Below are 15554 nucleotides of genomic sequence, written 5' to 3' on the forward strand. Positions count from 1 at the left end.
AAACGAATTGCACATGTCTAGTAAAATATGCAGTGTCTGGAAGCAGTTGGACACTGTACAGAGCAGTACTCACATTTAGGACCGTATGCATTCAGGGACGTATGCACTGAATTCAGAATTTCTGCGTTCGGGGAATATGTCCCTGAGTGCATATGGCCCTAAATGCAAGCACTGCTCAGTACAATGTCTAGTTGTATCATTTATTTTTTATCATATGGCCAACTATTGAAATTATAATGTTTTTTGTGTTGATAAGGAGTTGGGAATTGAACTACATTGTTTGTCAGAATTATAGCACTTTACTTTTGCAGCATCTTCAAAATGGAAAATGTCAAGATCAGTAATGCACAACCAAATACAGAATTTAATTTATCAGACATCATCTGCATGTGTGCATAGGTTTAATAATATGTCAAACATACAAACATCTAGTCAATGCATGTAATAAAGCAGATTAACAGAAGCACAGGGAAATGAAAAGAGGCACCTATAGTTTTAAAATATAACTGCACTTACATGCAGCACAGGGCAGTCTAAGGAAGAGCTTTCACCCTGTCTTTTACCCAAATACTGGGAGGAAGGGGAGGGAGGGGGTAAACTTGGGTTGGGATAAAGGGTTAAAAAGACTTACCCTGGGACTGCTGATCGGGCTGGTGGAAAGTCCTGAAGAAGCACCACTGATAGACCGCGACCTGGAAGAACAAAATCTGTTTTTAGAATTGTGGGTTTATCTGCATTTTTGTCATGTGCAATTTGATTTACCACCATTAGCCTGCTCTATACAGTGGCTTAGTGGTTAGCACTTCTGCCTTGCAGCTTGCAGTTCTGGCCAGGACCCCAGCTGCAAGAAGTTTGCATGTTCTCCCTGCTTGTGTGGGTTTCCTCCAGGTACTTTGGGTTCCTCCCACACTCCAAGGTCATGCTGGTAGGTATATTGGCTCCTAGTATGCATGTATGCATACATGAGAGTTGGGAACCTTAGAGTGTAAGCTCTTTGAGGACAGGGACTGCCGTGAATGTATATGTAAAGCTGCACTGCATAAACTGTTGGCACTATATAAATACCTGTATTAAAAACAAATTGTTTCTTTACTTACTTTTAGTTTTAACTAGAGCAGGGAAATGTTAGAACCCCTGTCATGTTTGTATTGCTGTCTTTGGACCCTCTTGGCATATTTACCCTCTCTTTTGCCCTGAGGACTGCTACCAGTGAGAAAGAAAGTGACAGGAAAAAAAATTACAGCTGTCACTAGAACGGGAGTGGAGAGGAAATCAAATTTGTTAAAACGTTATCTAAACTGTTGGAGCTATATCAATCCTGAATAATAATAATATTCAAATGGGGTCGCAATCTAAGAGAAGATGCCCCCTACTTTGAACAGATTTCCTCTCACTGTCCGCTGAGACAGGAGGTAACAGGAAATTCATCCAAAACAGCAAAAATAGGTCTACAAGCTCTAAAGAAATTAATGGGAGAGCCCATGATTCTGTTGCATATTTGAGGACTGTCTTTGGGTACAACAGATGGGAAAGGGGTGGGGGGTGTAGAAGGTATTTAATTTAAAGGTTTACTAAGGTTTACCGAATGAGTTAATTCACATAAGTAAACCCTAGAACTGCCTGCCTATGAGACAATCGTACTTGAACTCTACTGTGGGCAGGCAGTGCTACTGTAGGAGCTGCCTGTTCAGACTGTCGGGGAGCAAAGAGGATGGGTGGGTGATGGGGATTCCATGTTGTGCCTCATTTACGATTTTGACAACAATAGAGGCAGTCCGACCACTGAATAAAATATATAAACTATGCTGGAAAATGTATTTTCAGATTTCACAGGTCCCACCTATAAGCATATCTCAGGTACTATTTCTTAGTTAGCTGGGTTTCATATAGTCACAGTTAGACCCAGTATCAGGCAAAGTCACCAAAGATCTTCTGAGTAAGACCAATTTTGGGCTCCCCATTCAACTACTGGTCTAGTAAAAAACACTTTTTCACTGCGTGTTATTATCAACTAGATAGAAATGAGCTATGGCCAGGTCTACATTGGAACAATGGAAACAGTTCCAGCACCTGTCACACATTTAGAATAAGTGGGCTTCAACTTTCCAGAGGCCCTTTGTGGAGCTCACAGTGTGTACAAATTGCATGTTCGCACCTGGTTAGACCCGTGACTTTACAATTCTGTGGATGCACACCAGAATTTTAGAACGCTCCTGCATTTTTTCATAGTTTGCAGTCATATTATGATGGAATCCTTAGTAATTTTGGACTCACAAAATCTGGACTGTTTGGGGTTGATTGGCCAAAACTGGAGAGCGCAAAATCTGGTGCAGCTGTGCAGAGAAACCAATCGGCTTCTTGCTTCAGCTTGTTCAATCAAGCTTTGACAAACAAAACCTGGAAGTTGATTGGTTTCTATGCAGAGCTGCACCAGATTTTTCACTCTCCAGTTTTAGTAAATCAACACCTTGGAGTCTAAAGTATGTAAGAACATGACATCCAAATGCCCATGCTACAGATATGTTTCATATGCAGATGTCCATATAAGCAAACAGTTTCCGACCTCTGGCCATGCTGTGCCATCTCAATAGCCCTGCGTGCTGGTACTGGTGAGCCTCCATCTGTTCCACTCAGAACTTCCATGGATTTTCTCTCTGGCCTTCTCTTCCCATGACGAGTCAACATGGGTGAGTCAACACGCTTCCTCGGAGGATCTAGAAGAAATAAAACAAGCAGTCAGACTGAATATATAAAGGAATTACTTGAAGTCTGGATTTGGAGTTGGAAGATTAGGAATCCTACCAATATCTGCCCTTGGTGGGAGATCTTCATCCTCTTGGCTGGGATACCTCTCTTTCCGATCCAGTAACAAGAAATAAATCATCTTCTCCTGGTTTTCTCTGATCATCAAGGAGAAAATGTTTTAGAAAATCTTCTAGCATGTAATAATTTAATTCTACAATTAATTTGATTCTATTGCTTATTGTCTTAGCTTGCATATAATTCTTCCTGTCTCTCATGATAATTCCACTGCTTGCTCCGTACAGCTTTCCCTGTATATATTGTCCCCAGTAGTCTTTAGGCTTCCTATAGTGATACATACTGCAGCTGTAAGTCTCTCTTCCCATCACCCACATGTCATTTTTATTGCCTTCTACCTGAGGTAGGCAAGGTGAGGCTTGCAAGTTGTTGCTAAATTAAAGTACCAGGATGCTTTGCCAGACAGTTCACCAGATCTACATATCTGCAGTAAACACAGCGATCTTGACTCTTACTCTTCAGACAACAGGTCTTGCAGCAATTTGTTCCGGTCCCTAAAACAGCCTAGGGAGTGCATACTCTCCAGCACATCTGGGTCGACATCCTCTAAAGATGGCAAGGACCCCATCTGTACCTTCCGGGGAACTGCTTGCTCTGGTTCTGGCTCATTCTTCCCCCCTCTGAAAGAAAGAAAGGCATTGTAACTGATTGTCGAGCAATCAGAATTCAGCATTTTAGCGACATGACCAATAAAACGAGCTTTCTGATTGGTTTAGATGGGTTATAGCATATAAGGCTCAGTTTACTAGGCTATATCTACTATTATTAGCCTTTAGTGACTATTATTCTCAGCAATGATGGGCACTAGTCTCAATTCACAGCTAAAATACAAGGATAAGGATTCTTATTTTTGTTTTTTAAGTATCAATTTTTTTCACCTGAGTCCAATGAGTTTTGAAATTTACAGTTTCCTTAAAAAAAGATCATTGTCCTTGTGTACAGCTTCCTTAAAATGGAATTAAGTCCTGTTAGATCACCGTAGGCTGGCCACTTTTGTAGGTAAAGCATTAAAACTAAGTGTCTATACTCTGTTTAAAATCTTGTAATACACTGTCTCACCCTGCTCTCCAAATACTCAGTTGCACTCTATTTTAGACACTATGTCAAATTCGTAGAGGCCGATTTGCTGACAGCCTGAAGATTTACTCCTGTTCAGGGGCTCTGGGCTTCAGAAAAATGACAGCCTCCGGCAAAAAGGAACAGGAACAGTGTTGGTGGCAATTTACAGCACACACTAATTTTGGCAGCATAATTATTAATGTGGAATGTATGTTTCTTGCTAAAGAACATTATATTTATCAAGTTGTTATGGGTAAAGCTCCGCTTTAATAAAGCCTAAGGGCCATAGCACAAGATCCTGTCACTGGCAAAAACTCACCAACAACAGAATCACTAAAAAATAACAAAAAAATGACTCATCTTTTTCCATGTCTTGCTCGTTCTCTAGCCTAAAGATGAGCAAATGTAAGTTGTCTCTCACCATCTTGGTCATCCAGCCAGCAAGGAAGCAATACATGGAAATCGTGAGTATTTCTCTACCAGTCATGTGCCACAAAAAATGAGCACAAGTAACACATGCCTAAGAGTTTAGTGACTTGAGCCTATTATCTTATTATTGAATATTAGTGTGTGAACTGGAACCAGGAAAAATATTGTTTCGGCAGTCAATGTTCTTATTTTTAAGATTTCCATTTTTTCTCCTGCTCTGGAAAAATAAACATCTATTTGGTTGCTACAGGCAACAGCCAAAATCTCCTTTGCAAAAAATATCAGCCCTGGTGCATCTGTGTACATCATGTGTACACACGTCTGTCACACGCAACCATCTGTCAATGTGTTATATGTACAAACTGAGCTGCCAACCATCTATCTGTCACTATGCTTAATATACACACAGCAATCTGTCACTTACATTCATCTTCATTTATGTGCATATTCCTTTTTTCAGAAACATTTATCTGTCAGGGACATCCTTTTACCAGCGAATTGATAAAGGCATGCTGCTCTTGGTCAAGGCTAATCTGAAGGCGCACAGTACTGCTGGCCATCAGTAGTTGTCATTTTACTCACATTCAATACTGTTTGTATACTTACATGTACCAGGAGTGCTTCTGTATGGTTTCTAACTGCAAGGGAAAAAGAAAAAAAACGAATACACACCGTTGCAAAGTCTTGTGTTTAGTTATACTGATTACTGATTTAAATAAGAAAAAACAGAACTAGTCAAGACTTTTTGGGTTCCTTCATACCACCACTCATAATGTGAACGTGCTGTTACAGAGAAACTCAAGCATAATTCCATCTCATGTATTCCATGAGGTCCGTGGTTGGGGCTTGGCAACTCCTTGTAGGTAACTACTCCAGGGCTCCTTACAAGTGGTCTCCTGTCACCCCCCCCCCCCCCCATGGTTTAATCCATTATTACTGGAATTTCAGACTGTCCCTGATCCACGGGTGTGGGCACTCAAAGGTATAAAAACACCTAAACATATTTTTGAGGGATGTACTCTAAGGTACTTTAATCATTTAAAACAGCAATATGGTTTACCCGATTTTCACTTTTTCAGACACCTGCCATTCCTTCTTCTCTCAATTTGGATCTACACCCTTGAACCCTTGAACCTGGTTCAGACTGATTTGGAATCCCTGCTATGTGAATATTCATTGGTCAAGCCTCTTTCCAATATTTATAAAGCTTTATGGCGTTCAGTCCATGTAGGTCTGGAAGACCTAAATGCTAAACGGCGGGCCAATTTTCCAGGCATGGATGAGAAGGATTGGGAAGAAATCTGGGAATACCCCTTTCTGCAATTGGTAGCCAACGCCGTTAAGGTACAGTTAATCCAGTTTAAATTACTACACTGTGCTTACCTTTTGCCCCAACACTTAAATAAAATGTATCCAGGTGCTTATCCCCTTTGCTGGAAGCGCATTAGCACAGTTGTTGATTTCCCACACATGTTCTGGTCCTGCCCTAAGATCCACTGTTTTTGGGGCAAAGTCACCCAGTTCATTGGTGGGCTATTTAGCTTTCCTTCAGACAACCAAAACTCTTCTTGGTTTACTCCTATTTTACGCAAGGAAGGCCATAGTCTTAAAATGGAAATCCCCTCCTTGGGTTTTTGGAAAGCGCTGGTATACTTCTATATCCTTCTTATCTACCTATGCCTCCTGGGGATGTCCAGCTAAATTTACTAAGGTATGCAATATTTGGACGGAATCCCTACATATGAATGCATCACAATAAGTCTGTTATACTTTTTGGCCCCTTATGTGACTCACCATGTGTTTTGGAGCAAGGGCCTGTGATCTAGACTTTAGTTTTTTTTCTCTCTTTTTACCTGTCATTTGAGAGCCTGTAATGCCCTGTACACACGGTCGGACTTTGTTCGGACATTCCGACAACAAAATCCTAGGATTTTTTCCGACGGATGTTGGCTCAAACTTGTCTTGCTTACACACAGTCACACAAAGTTGTCAGAAAATCCGATCGTTCTAAACGCGGTGACGTAAAACACGTACGTCAGGACTATAAACGGGGCAGTGGCCAATAGCTTTCATCTCTTTATTTATTCTGAGCATGCATGGCACTTTGTCCGTCGGATTTGTGTACACATGATCGGAATTTCCGACAACGGATTTTGTTGTCGGAAAATTTTATATCCTGCTCTCAAACTTTGTGTGTCGGAAAATCCGATGGAAAATGTGTGATGGAGCCTACACACGGTCGGAATTTCCGACAACAAGGTCTTATCACACATTTTCCATCGGAAAATCCGACCGTGTGTACGGGGTATAAACCCACATTGTTTAGTCCTTTTCTTTCAGTTAGGGATAGATGGAATGTTGGAGACAGATACCTCTTACTGTGCAGTTCTCCTTTATTCTATGGGCACCGAGCAGACAGGTTATTGGTTGGTTTGTTGCTTTGGTAGTTTTATACAACCTGTGTTTATGTGTATTTCAAGAGAGGGAATGCCCAGAGGCTCTGTTTTGTATGCCTTTCTCTTCATAAATCAATAAATAGAATTTATTAAAAAAATAAATAAAAAATGTGTACGTGCTGGGGTGCATTGTGTACGGGCTGGTGTGCATTACTTTAATTGATTGTCACAAAATTCTACGCACTGTGGTCACATGTGGTGCAGTGTGTTGTGTAACAATGCAGACATGCTTAATTTTTATGCAGCACACTGTTACACGCCTCAACACGGCTTTATGGTGTAAACAGAGTACATTGAAAACCTTTATTTCATAAGCCTGTGTTGATCAGTGTAGCTCAACTGATATGCTGTGAATGAGTAGACATAATAGGTTAATACAATAACTTTCCTATTGGATACATATTATTGTTAATTAGATACAAACGTTTTTGATTTGTGATACATAAGGGTATCGTGAGAATCTGTGGATTTACTATTTGTTAAGGTATATGAAAACTGTCGCTTTAAATAATAAAAAAAAAAAGAAGCATCTTCAAAGTGAACCCCCTTCTATATATTTTAATTCCTTACTATGAGGTCAGACAGGGTGACAACCCAACCCCACCCCACCCAGTGGTTGCCCGACAACATAACTAGCAAGGAGAGGCCTGCTTGATAACCTGCACTTGTCTGGGCTCCAAGCACTTGTCAATGACAAGACTCGGCAAGAGGCAGATAGACGGGATGCTGACCCCCCCCCTCCTCTGCATTTCTCTTGGCAGTGCTTGTCTCAGGCAAGTGTTTGAAGCTGGAGATAAGAACCAGCTATCATTACAGCCATCTCCACACTGTGCAGGGACGGACCTGTCAGAGCGCCGCTCTCCCCTATGGGGGGATGAAGACGGACCATAGAGTCCGTCGTCACCCAATCCGATCCGCAGACGGATGAAAAAGTAGGTTTTTCCTCCGTCACACTTTTTCGGATCGGAGCAGGTCGGACGTCAGCGCACACGTCACCGCTGACATCTGCCGCTCCATAGAGGTCTATGGAGCGTCTGTTCAGGTCCGCCTAAAAAACTGACAGGTGGATCTTAACGGATCGTGTGCATGAAAGAGGCCCTAAAGTGTATCAAGAGCCAAAATGTTTTTTTATATTTGGATAGAAGTTTTGTATATTGTGAAAGATGATGTTAACATGTTAAGGTTTAAAGTTGTGCACACTCACGGAATGGCAACAAATTATGGTACTTAAAAATCTCCATAGACAACGTGTTAATATTTTTTTTAACTGTTACCAGTTTAGAGTTACAGAGGAGGTCTTTTACTAGATTAATTGCTCTTGCTCTGACAATCGCGGCGATACTTCACCTGTGATTTGAACACCATTTAAATTTAGGGCCATGACTTATGTATGCGTTTTCTTTGGTGTGCAAGCACGCGGGGACGGGGGTGCTTTAAAATTTTTTTTTTCCTTCTTTATTTATTTTATTTTTTTCACACTATCTCTTTAAAAAAAAAAATCTAAAACGTTTATTGCTGTCACAAAGAGTGTAAACGTCTCTTGTGACAGTAATTGGCGGTGAAAAGTACTCTTTATGGACGGTTCGGGGGTCTAAAAGACCCCAAACCCCTCCTCTGCACTTAAAAGTATTCAAAACATCAAAAATCTGCATTTTGGAATACTAGGGATTTTTTAAAATCGGCGCCATTGGCAGCCGAGTAAACCGGAAGTGACGTTGTGATGTAGCTTCCGGGTTACTACATCGGAGACCTGATGGAAGCCGATTCCGGCTTTGTTCGGGACTCCGGCCAGCCGACGGATGTGGCAGCTGGTCGCTTGGGGCTCCCGGTGGGACGGGAGACCCGGGCGGAGCAGCGGGAGGGGCGTCCCCTCCCGCTCCTTGTGATAATGGCTGAGCAGCTGCTGAGCCGCATTGGTTGTTATTATCAGAAAGCCGACCGCCAGCTCTAAAAAACGGTACAACCACTTCCTCAAAACGATGTACAGGTACGTTGTTTCGCATAAAGTGGTTAAAAAGGGGTATAAAGAAATTATTTTTTCAAGGTATAAGAATTAAGGTGTTTGAGCTTTTATTGTGTATTTATTGTTTGTTTATTAATATTGTGATTGATTTTTTTTTTTTAATTGTTAGTTTTGTTTGGGTGTTTATGTATGTATACATATATGTGTATGATTGTGCAGTTAGAATATTGGTAATTAGTATATTACAGTATATTTGAATTAATTATTGTATGACTTTATAGTGATGGGACATTGAATAGTTTATTATTAATTATGGAGAAGGGGTGGGATTAGATAAATTTGTACTTCCTCCCATTTCTTTTCGGTTTTATGTAAACTAAATAATTTTTTATAGTTTTTTTTTTTGGTCTTCTTTTGTAACTATTTTTTTGTGATTGTCTACTACTAAATGATTACTTCTTTTATTTTGTATATTTTTTTTTTTTACATGTTTGAAAAAAAGTCAAACTAACTAATGTGCAATCACTGTGCAGAATTTCTTTAGCAGCACACGCCCCCCCCAACACCAGAGTCTGTGGGCATAGGCAGCTGCTCTCATTTGGTTATTCTTACAGCCCTCCATTTTAGAGGTTTAAAAGGTGCTAACATCTGTGTTGGGAAATTCATTTCAGGAATAGGTACATTGACGCTATGCACGTATTCTTTATTTCTTACCGTCAGTCTCTTCAAGGGATCCACCTCAATCATCCCGCAGAGGAGATTCTGACAATCTGGGGGAATAAAATGTGGCATGTGGAAGACCCCTCGTTTGACCTTCTCCAGTAGCTGCCTCAGGTTGTCATCATCAAATGGCAAAGCACCCTGCAGCAAGATATCAGTTAGTTTTCTATCATATTAAATCAGAGATATTGGCCCTGAGGAAGTATCAGTCTCACCACAAGCAAAGCGAATAAGATGACGCCACAACTCCAGATGTCAGCCTTCCTGCCATCATATTTCTCACCCTGTGCAGGATGTAGAGGGTTAAAAAATGGTCCTACAATCCTCTATTATAGAGAAAGGCAGCATGTAGTACTTACCCTGATAACCTCCGGACAGGCATAGTGTGGAGACCTACAGAGTGCAAAAAGAGAAAAATAAAGACCATAAAAGAGGTTGTACAGGACATTTATGAAAACACTCAATGAGCATTGCCAAGGGCTAACATGGATATGAATGCACAATATATGTAAAGTATATAAGAGAGAAGAGCCGGTAACTCCAAAGTCCTTGTTACAAAAATTTATTGCCTACATATCAGCAATAAAAAGCAAACACCTGATGCGTTTCAGCATGAGCCTTAGTCATAGCAAGTTTACAATGAAATAATAAAAACATTTATAGAGAAACAGATACAAAACTCCACCCTCTTCTGAGGCACAAAGAGGGCTAATTATCTCATTATCTTTCAGGAGTGTAGCCTATGTATCAATGTGATCTCAGGAGGGAGGGGAGATATATATATATATATATATGTAAAGAGATATATGTAAAGCCCTGCGTAAATTGTCGGCACTATATAAATACCCGTAATAAAATAATAGTAGCACCAACATTTAAAAAGAAATACCCAAAATACATCCCTGGGAATTACAGACCAGTTAGCCTAACATCAATAGTGTGCAAGCTCTTGGAGGGGATGATAAGGGAGTATATACAAGATTTTAGTAATGAAAACGGTATCATTAGCAGTATTCAGCATGGTTTCATGAAGAATCGGTCTTGCCAAAACAAACTATTAACCTTCTATGAGGAGGTGAGTTGCCATCTAGATGAAGGAAGGCCTGTAGATGTGGTATATCTGGATTTTGCAAAAGCATTTGGCACAGTTACCCATAAACGTTTACTGTACAAAATGAGGTCCGTTGGCATGGACCATAGGGTGAGTACATGGATTAAAAACTGGCTACAAGGGCGAGTTCAGAGGGTGTCGATAAATGGGGAATACTCGGAATGGTCAGGGGTGGGTAGTTAGGTCCCCCAGGGTTCTGTGCTGGGACCAATCCTATTTATTTTATTCATAAACGACCTGGAGGATGGAGTAAACAGTTCAATCTCTGTATTTGTGGATAATACTAAGCTAAGCAGGGCAATAACTTCTCCGCAGGATGTGGAAACCTTTTAAGAAGATCTAAACAAATTAATGGGGTGGGCAACTACATAGCAAATGAGGTTTAATGTATAAAAATGTAAAATAATGCATTTGGGTGGCAAAAATATGAATGCAATCTATACGCTGGGGTAAGAACCTCTGGGGGAATCCAGGATGGAAAAAGGACCTGGGGGTCCTAGTAGATGACAGGCTCAGCAATTGCTTGCAATGCAAGCTGCTGCTAACAAAGCAAACAGAATATTGGCATGCATTAAAAAAGGGATTAACTCAAGAGATAAAGCGTTAATTCTCCCGCTCTACAAGACTCTGGTCTGGCCGCACCTGGAGTATACTGTCCAGTTCTGGGCACCAGTCCCCAGGAAGGATGTACTGAAAATGGAGCAAGTACAAAGAAGGACAACAAAGCTAATAAAGGATCTGGACTCTCTGGAGGATATTAGTTATGAAGAAAGGTTGCGAGCACTGAACTTATTCTCTCTGGAGAAGGGACGCTTGAGAGGGGATATGATTTCGATTTACAAATACCATACTGGTGACCCCACAATAGGGATACAACTTTTTTGCAGAAGGGAGTTTAACAAGACTCATGGCCACTCATTAAAATTAGAAGAAAAGAGGTTTAACCCTAAACTACGTAGAGGGTTCTTTACTGTAAGAGCGGCAAGGATGTGGAATTCCCTTCCACAGGCGGTGGTCTCAGCGGGGGGCATCGATAGTTTCATAAAACTATTAGATAAGCACCTGAACAACCACAACATACAGGGATATACAATGTAATACTGACATATAATCACACACATAGGTTGGACTTGTTAGACTTGTGTCTTTTTTCAACCTCACCTACTATGTAACTATGTAAAACCCTTCAAGTTCACGCATCTCTCTACAACTGTCTGATACCCATCATAGTTTTGGAGAGACAGGGGAGACTGACATTTTTGTCAACACAGAGAGGTGTTACACAGACAGCAGCAGTAAACTGAGTATAGGTTTACATTACTGTGGGTCGGGAACGAGTTCAAAATTGTGCCCTACAGGCAAACGCACTGTTCTTAAGCAGATGTGTTGGGTGCTGCGGTGCATTTTCGCGAACACCAAACCACAAGGTGCCGCACCATAATGCAGCTTGGTGCCACGCGATTTAAAAAGAAAATGGTCAGGGGTTATTTCTCTGTTTCTGCATGTAGTGTAGCCCATTGAAATAAACGGCTGCATACATGCAGAGCGATGGACACACAGATCTGAACAGGGCCTAAGGATCAGATCTCATGTAATCTGTTAATTGTGCATTTATGAGTCTGTGCTTTCCAAAATCTTCCTCCCACCTGTATATCTGATAATCTGATAATCTGTATATCTGATAATCTTACTTCATCCAATACTCAGATGTCAGATTCCTGTGTCCCCCACAAAGCTTGGCAGTTCCCTCAGTGGGCCCCTAAATCACTACAGAAACAGGGGCTGGTGAAAAGAGCTACAAAGCTTACTGGGGGTCAGTTGACACAACTCAAAGTCTTGGATGAACAATGCTTTTCAGCTAGACGATCTTTCAAAATCAGCAGCATTTGGAAGCGAGAATGGCAGAACAATTAAGCATTAAAGAACTAAAGTTAAAACTTTATTTTTTTTCAACTTGGATAGCGTAAGGGAAGGTTAAACCCCCCCCCCCGTGAGGTTATTATTTTTTTTTTCCCATATGTGTCCAGTTGGGTAGATTTCTCTTCACTTCCTGTCCTATAGCCAAAACAGGAGGTGAGAGGAAATCCCTCCAAAGTGAGGGAATTCCTGGTTGTCAACAGGGTCAAAAGAACTAGTGTTCCCATTGGAAAATACCCCCCTCTGTTCTTGTTTCGTTGACAAGCCAAAATGTGGGATTTTTCTTCACTTTCACTATTGGTGATAACGATCACTAGGACAGATACAAAGGGTGAACCTACCTAACTGTGGCAAAAACAGGGAAACAAAACAAACAAGTGCTCAAAATTGTCCATTTTAAGAACTTTAATTAAACTTTCTAATTATTCATTTTTTTACTGCATTGATGAGAGATATCGAAGGAGCAGGATGGAAAATTTTTCTCAAACAATAAATTTTTTAACAGTGTATGTCGTTTTCCGTCAGTAAAGTTCAATCATTCCAAAATCAAATTTTAAAAGCAAACACAATTTTAAAGCACTTTTGAGCATCATTCATCAAGCTTTCTAATGAACTGAGAATTTTCATACAAAATTTTGTTCAAATGTTCGTGGAAATGTTTTCTCAAAAAATCTTACTAGTGTATGGTGAGTTTTACAGATGGTCTCCATAAGCTCTGGACATGATAAATCCCAGGGACGTGAAGTCAGGGGAGGCAGGTGAGGCCCTGCCATGAACATTAACCGCTTGCTGACCAGCCCTCGTCATTTTACTGTGGCAGGTTGGCACGATCCCGCGAACCATTGTAGCTATACGTTGGCTCGTTCGCTGCGCAGCGGGTGTGCCGATGCTCATGGCCGACGGTTGCGATGACCGCCGGCCACGAGGGATCGTGAGCAGGAGACACAGAACAGGGACGAGTGTGTGTAAACACACACTTCCCTGTTCTGAGAGGAGTGACAGATCATGTCGATTAGCTAGGAATCACTATCTGTCACTTCCTCTAGTCGGTCCCCTCCCCCTTCAGTTAGAATCACCTCCCAGGGAACACAGTTAACCTCTTGATCGCCCCTAGTGTTAACCCCTTCACTGCCAGTGCCATTTTTACAGTAATCAATGCATTATAAATGCCAATGGTCCCAAAAATGTGTCAAAATTGTCCTACCATAATGTTGCAGTCACAATAAAATTTGCAGATCGCTGCCATTACTAGTAAAAAAAAAAAAAATAATAATAAAAATCTATCCCCTATTTTGTAGACACTATAACTTTTGCGCAAACCAATCAATATACGCTTATTGCAATTTTTTTGTAGAAGAGTACATATCAGCCTAAACTAAGAGAAAATTTGCCTTTTAAAAAAAAAAAAATGGGGATATTTATTATAGCAAAAAGTACAAAATATTGTGTTTATTTTTAAATTGTCGCTCTTTTTTTGTCTATAGCACAAAAAATAAAACCCGCAGAAGCAATCAAATACCACCAAAAGAAAGCTCTATTTGTGGGAAAAAAAGGACGTCAATTTTGTTTGGGTGCAGCGTCGCACGACCATGCAATTGTCAGTTAAAGCGACGCAGTGCCGAATTGCAAAAAATGGCCTGGTCATTCAGTAGCCAAATCTTCCGGGGCTGAAGTGGTTAAAAAAAAAATGGAGCTTCGAGGGTCATAGCTCGGCGATGCGTCACAGAGACCCAAAATTTGGGGGGTAAGGTAACCTAAGTCCTACCCCACCACTAAACTTTGCGGCTCCTACGACCTATGGTTCCGGAGATACAGGGCTCCTTGCGCAGCCTGTCAGAAGCTACATACAGAGAGGACAGTTTAAATACAAGCTGGCACACTCTGTCTGCAGCAGACTGAGAGGTTGAGCTCACAGTGCCTCTCCTCACTTCTTGTCAGGGGCACTGAGCTCAATGGACAGCATGGTGTCTTGGACCAATGGTAAAGTACCATTAGCCCCAGCTGTCCAATAAAAATGCTGCAGTAGAGGCACGCCTCTCACTGCAGTGTCATAGAAGGGGCATGTGTCTAAAACACAAATGTTCCCTTCCAGCCCAGCCCTCTTATCTACAAGTAAAAAACATATGTTTATGTATATAAAATTTACCCACAATCCTATGTTTTTCTCAAACAGTTAAGAGGGAGAATGAGAATCTGCTGCTGTTGAAAAGGTATTGTTATAATCAAGCTAAATCATATATTATTATGCCATACGTTATAGCATAATAATTTATTATTTATCTATTTACTGTGAAATTGCTGGTTTGAAGTCATAACATCAAACTTCAGTAATCTGTCTGTTAAACCACCTGAGTACAGTCTTTGAAAATATCGTAAATTACCCTAAAAATAATATATAATTATTTGTATATTACTTGTGGTAATTAACTCCTTGCCATCCAGGCCAATTCTGATACTTCTCTCCTACATGTAATAATCATAATTTGTTTGCTAGAAAATTGCTCAGAACTCCCAAACATTATATATATATATTGTTTTAGCAGACACCCTAGGGAATAAAATGGTGATCGTTCCAACTTTTTATGTTACACAGTATTTGCACACGCATTTTTTTTGGAAAAAAAACTGTTTCATGAATATAAAAAAAAAACACTAAAGATAACCCGATTTTTTTTGTATAATGTGAAAGATGATGTTACGCCAAGTAAACGGATACCTAACATGTCACACACTTTAAAATTGCGCACACTCGTGGAATGGCGCCAAACTTCAGTACTTAAAAATTTCCATAGGAGATGCTTTTACATTTTTTACAGGTTACATGTTTAGAGTTATGCCCCGTACACACGGTCGGACTTTGCTCGGACATTCCGACAACAAAATCCTAGGTTTTTTTCCGACGGATGTTGGCTCAAACTTGTCTTGCATACACACGGTCACACAAAGTTGTCAGAAAATCCGATCATTCTGAACGCGGTGACGTAAAACACGTACGTTGGGACTATAAACGTGGCAGTGGCCAATAGCTTTCATCTCTTTATTTATTCTGAGCATGCGTGGCACTTTGTCCGTCGGATTT

At 40.6% G+C, this 15554-nt stretch overlaps 1 protein-coding gene across 5 annotated transcripts in view; it reads right to left on the reverse strand.

The window, feature by feature from the left end:
* BRSK2 (BR serine/threonine kinase 2) overlaps nt 1-15554 on the reverse strand; it is a 300811-nt gene that overhangs the window by 75050 nt on the left and 210207 nt on the right. For all 5 annotated transcript variants that reach the window (XM_073604730.1, XM_073604729.1, XM_073604731.1 and 2 more), the window contains exons 6-13: nt 9807-9840; nt 9663-9731; nt 9442-9588; nt 4915-4946; nt 3276-3440; nt 2803-2900; nt 2564-2714; nt 632-692 (exon numbers count right to left, since the gene is read on the reverse strand). In XM_073604730.1, coding sequence (XP_073460831.1) covers nt 632-692; nt 2564-2714; nt 2803-2900; nt 3276-3440; nt 4915-4946; nt 9442-9588; nt 9663-9731; nt 9807-9840 — 757 coding nt within the window. The remainder of the gene's footprint in view (nt 1-631; nt 693-2563; nt 2715-2802; nt 2901-3275; nt 3441-4914; nt 4947-9441; nt 9589-9662; nt 9732-9806; nt 9841-15554) is intronic.

Source organism: Aquarana catesbeiana, linkage group LG11 (genome assembly GCF_042186555.1).
Source record: "Aquarana catesbeiana isolate 2022-GZ linkage group LG11, ASM4218655v1, whole genome shotgun sequence".
In the NCBI taxonomy this organism is placed as follows: Eukaryota; Metazoa; Chordata; class Amphibia; order Anura; family Ranidae; genus Aquarana; species Aquarana catesbeiana.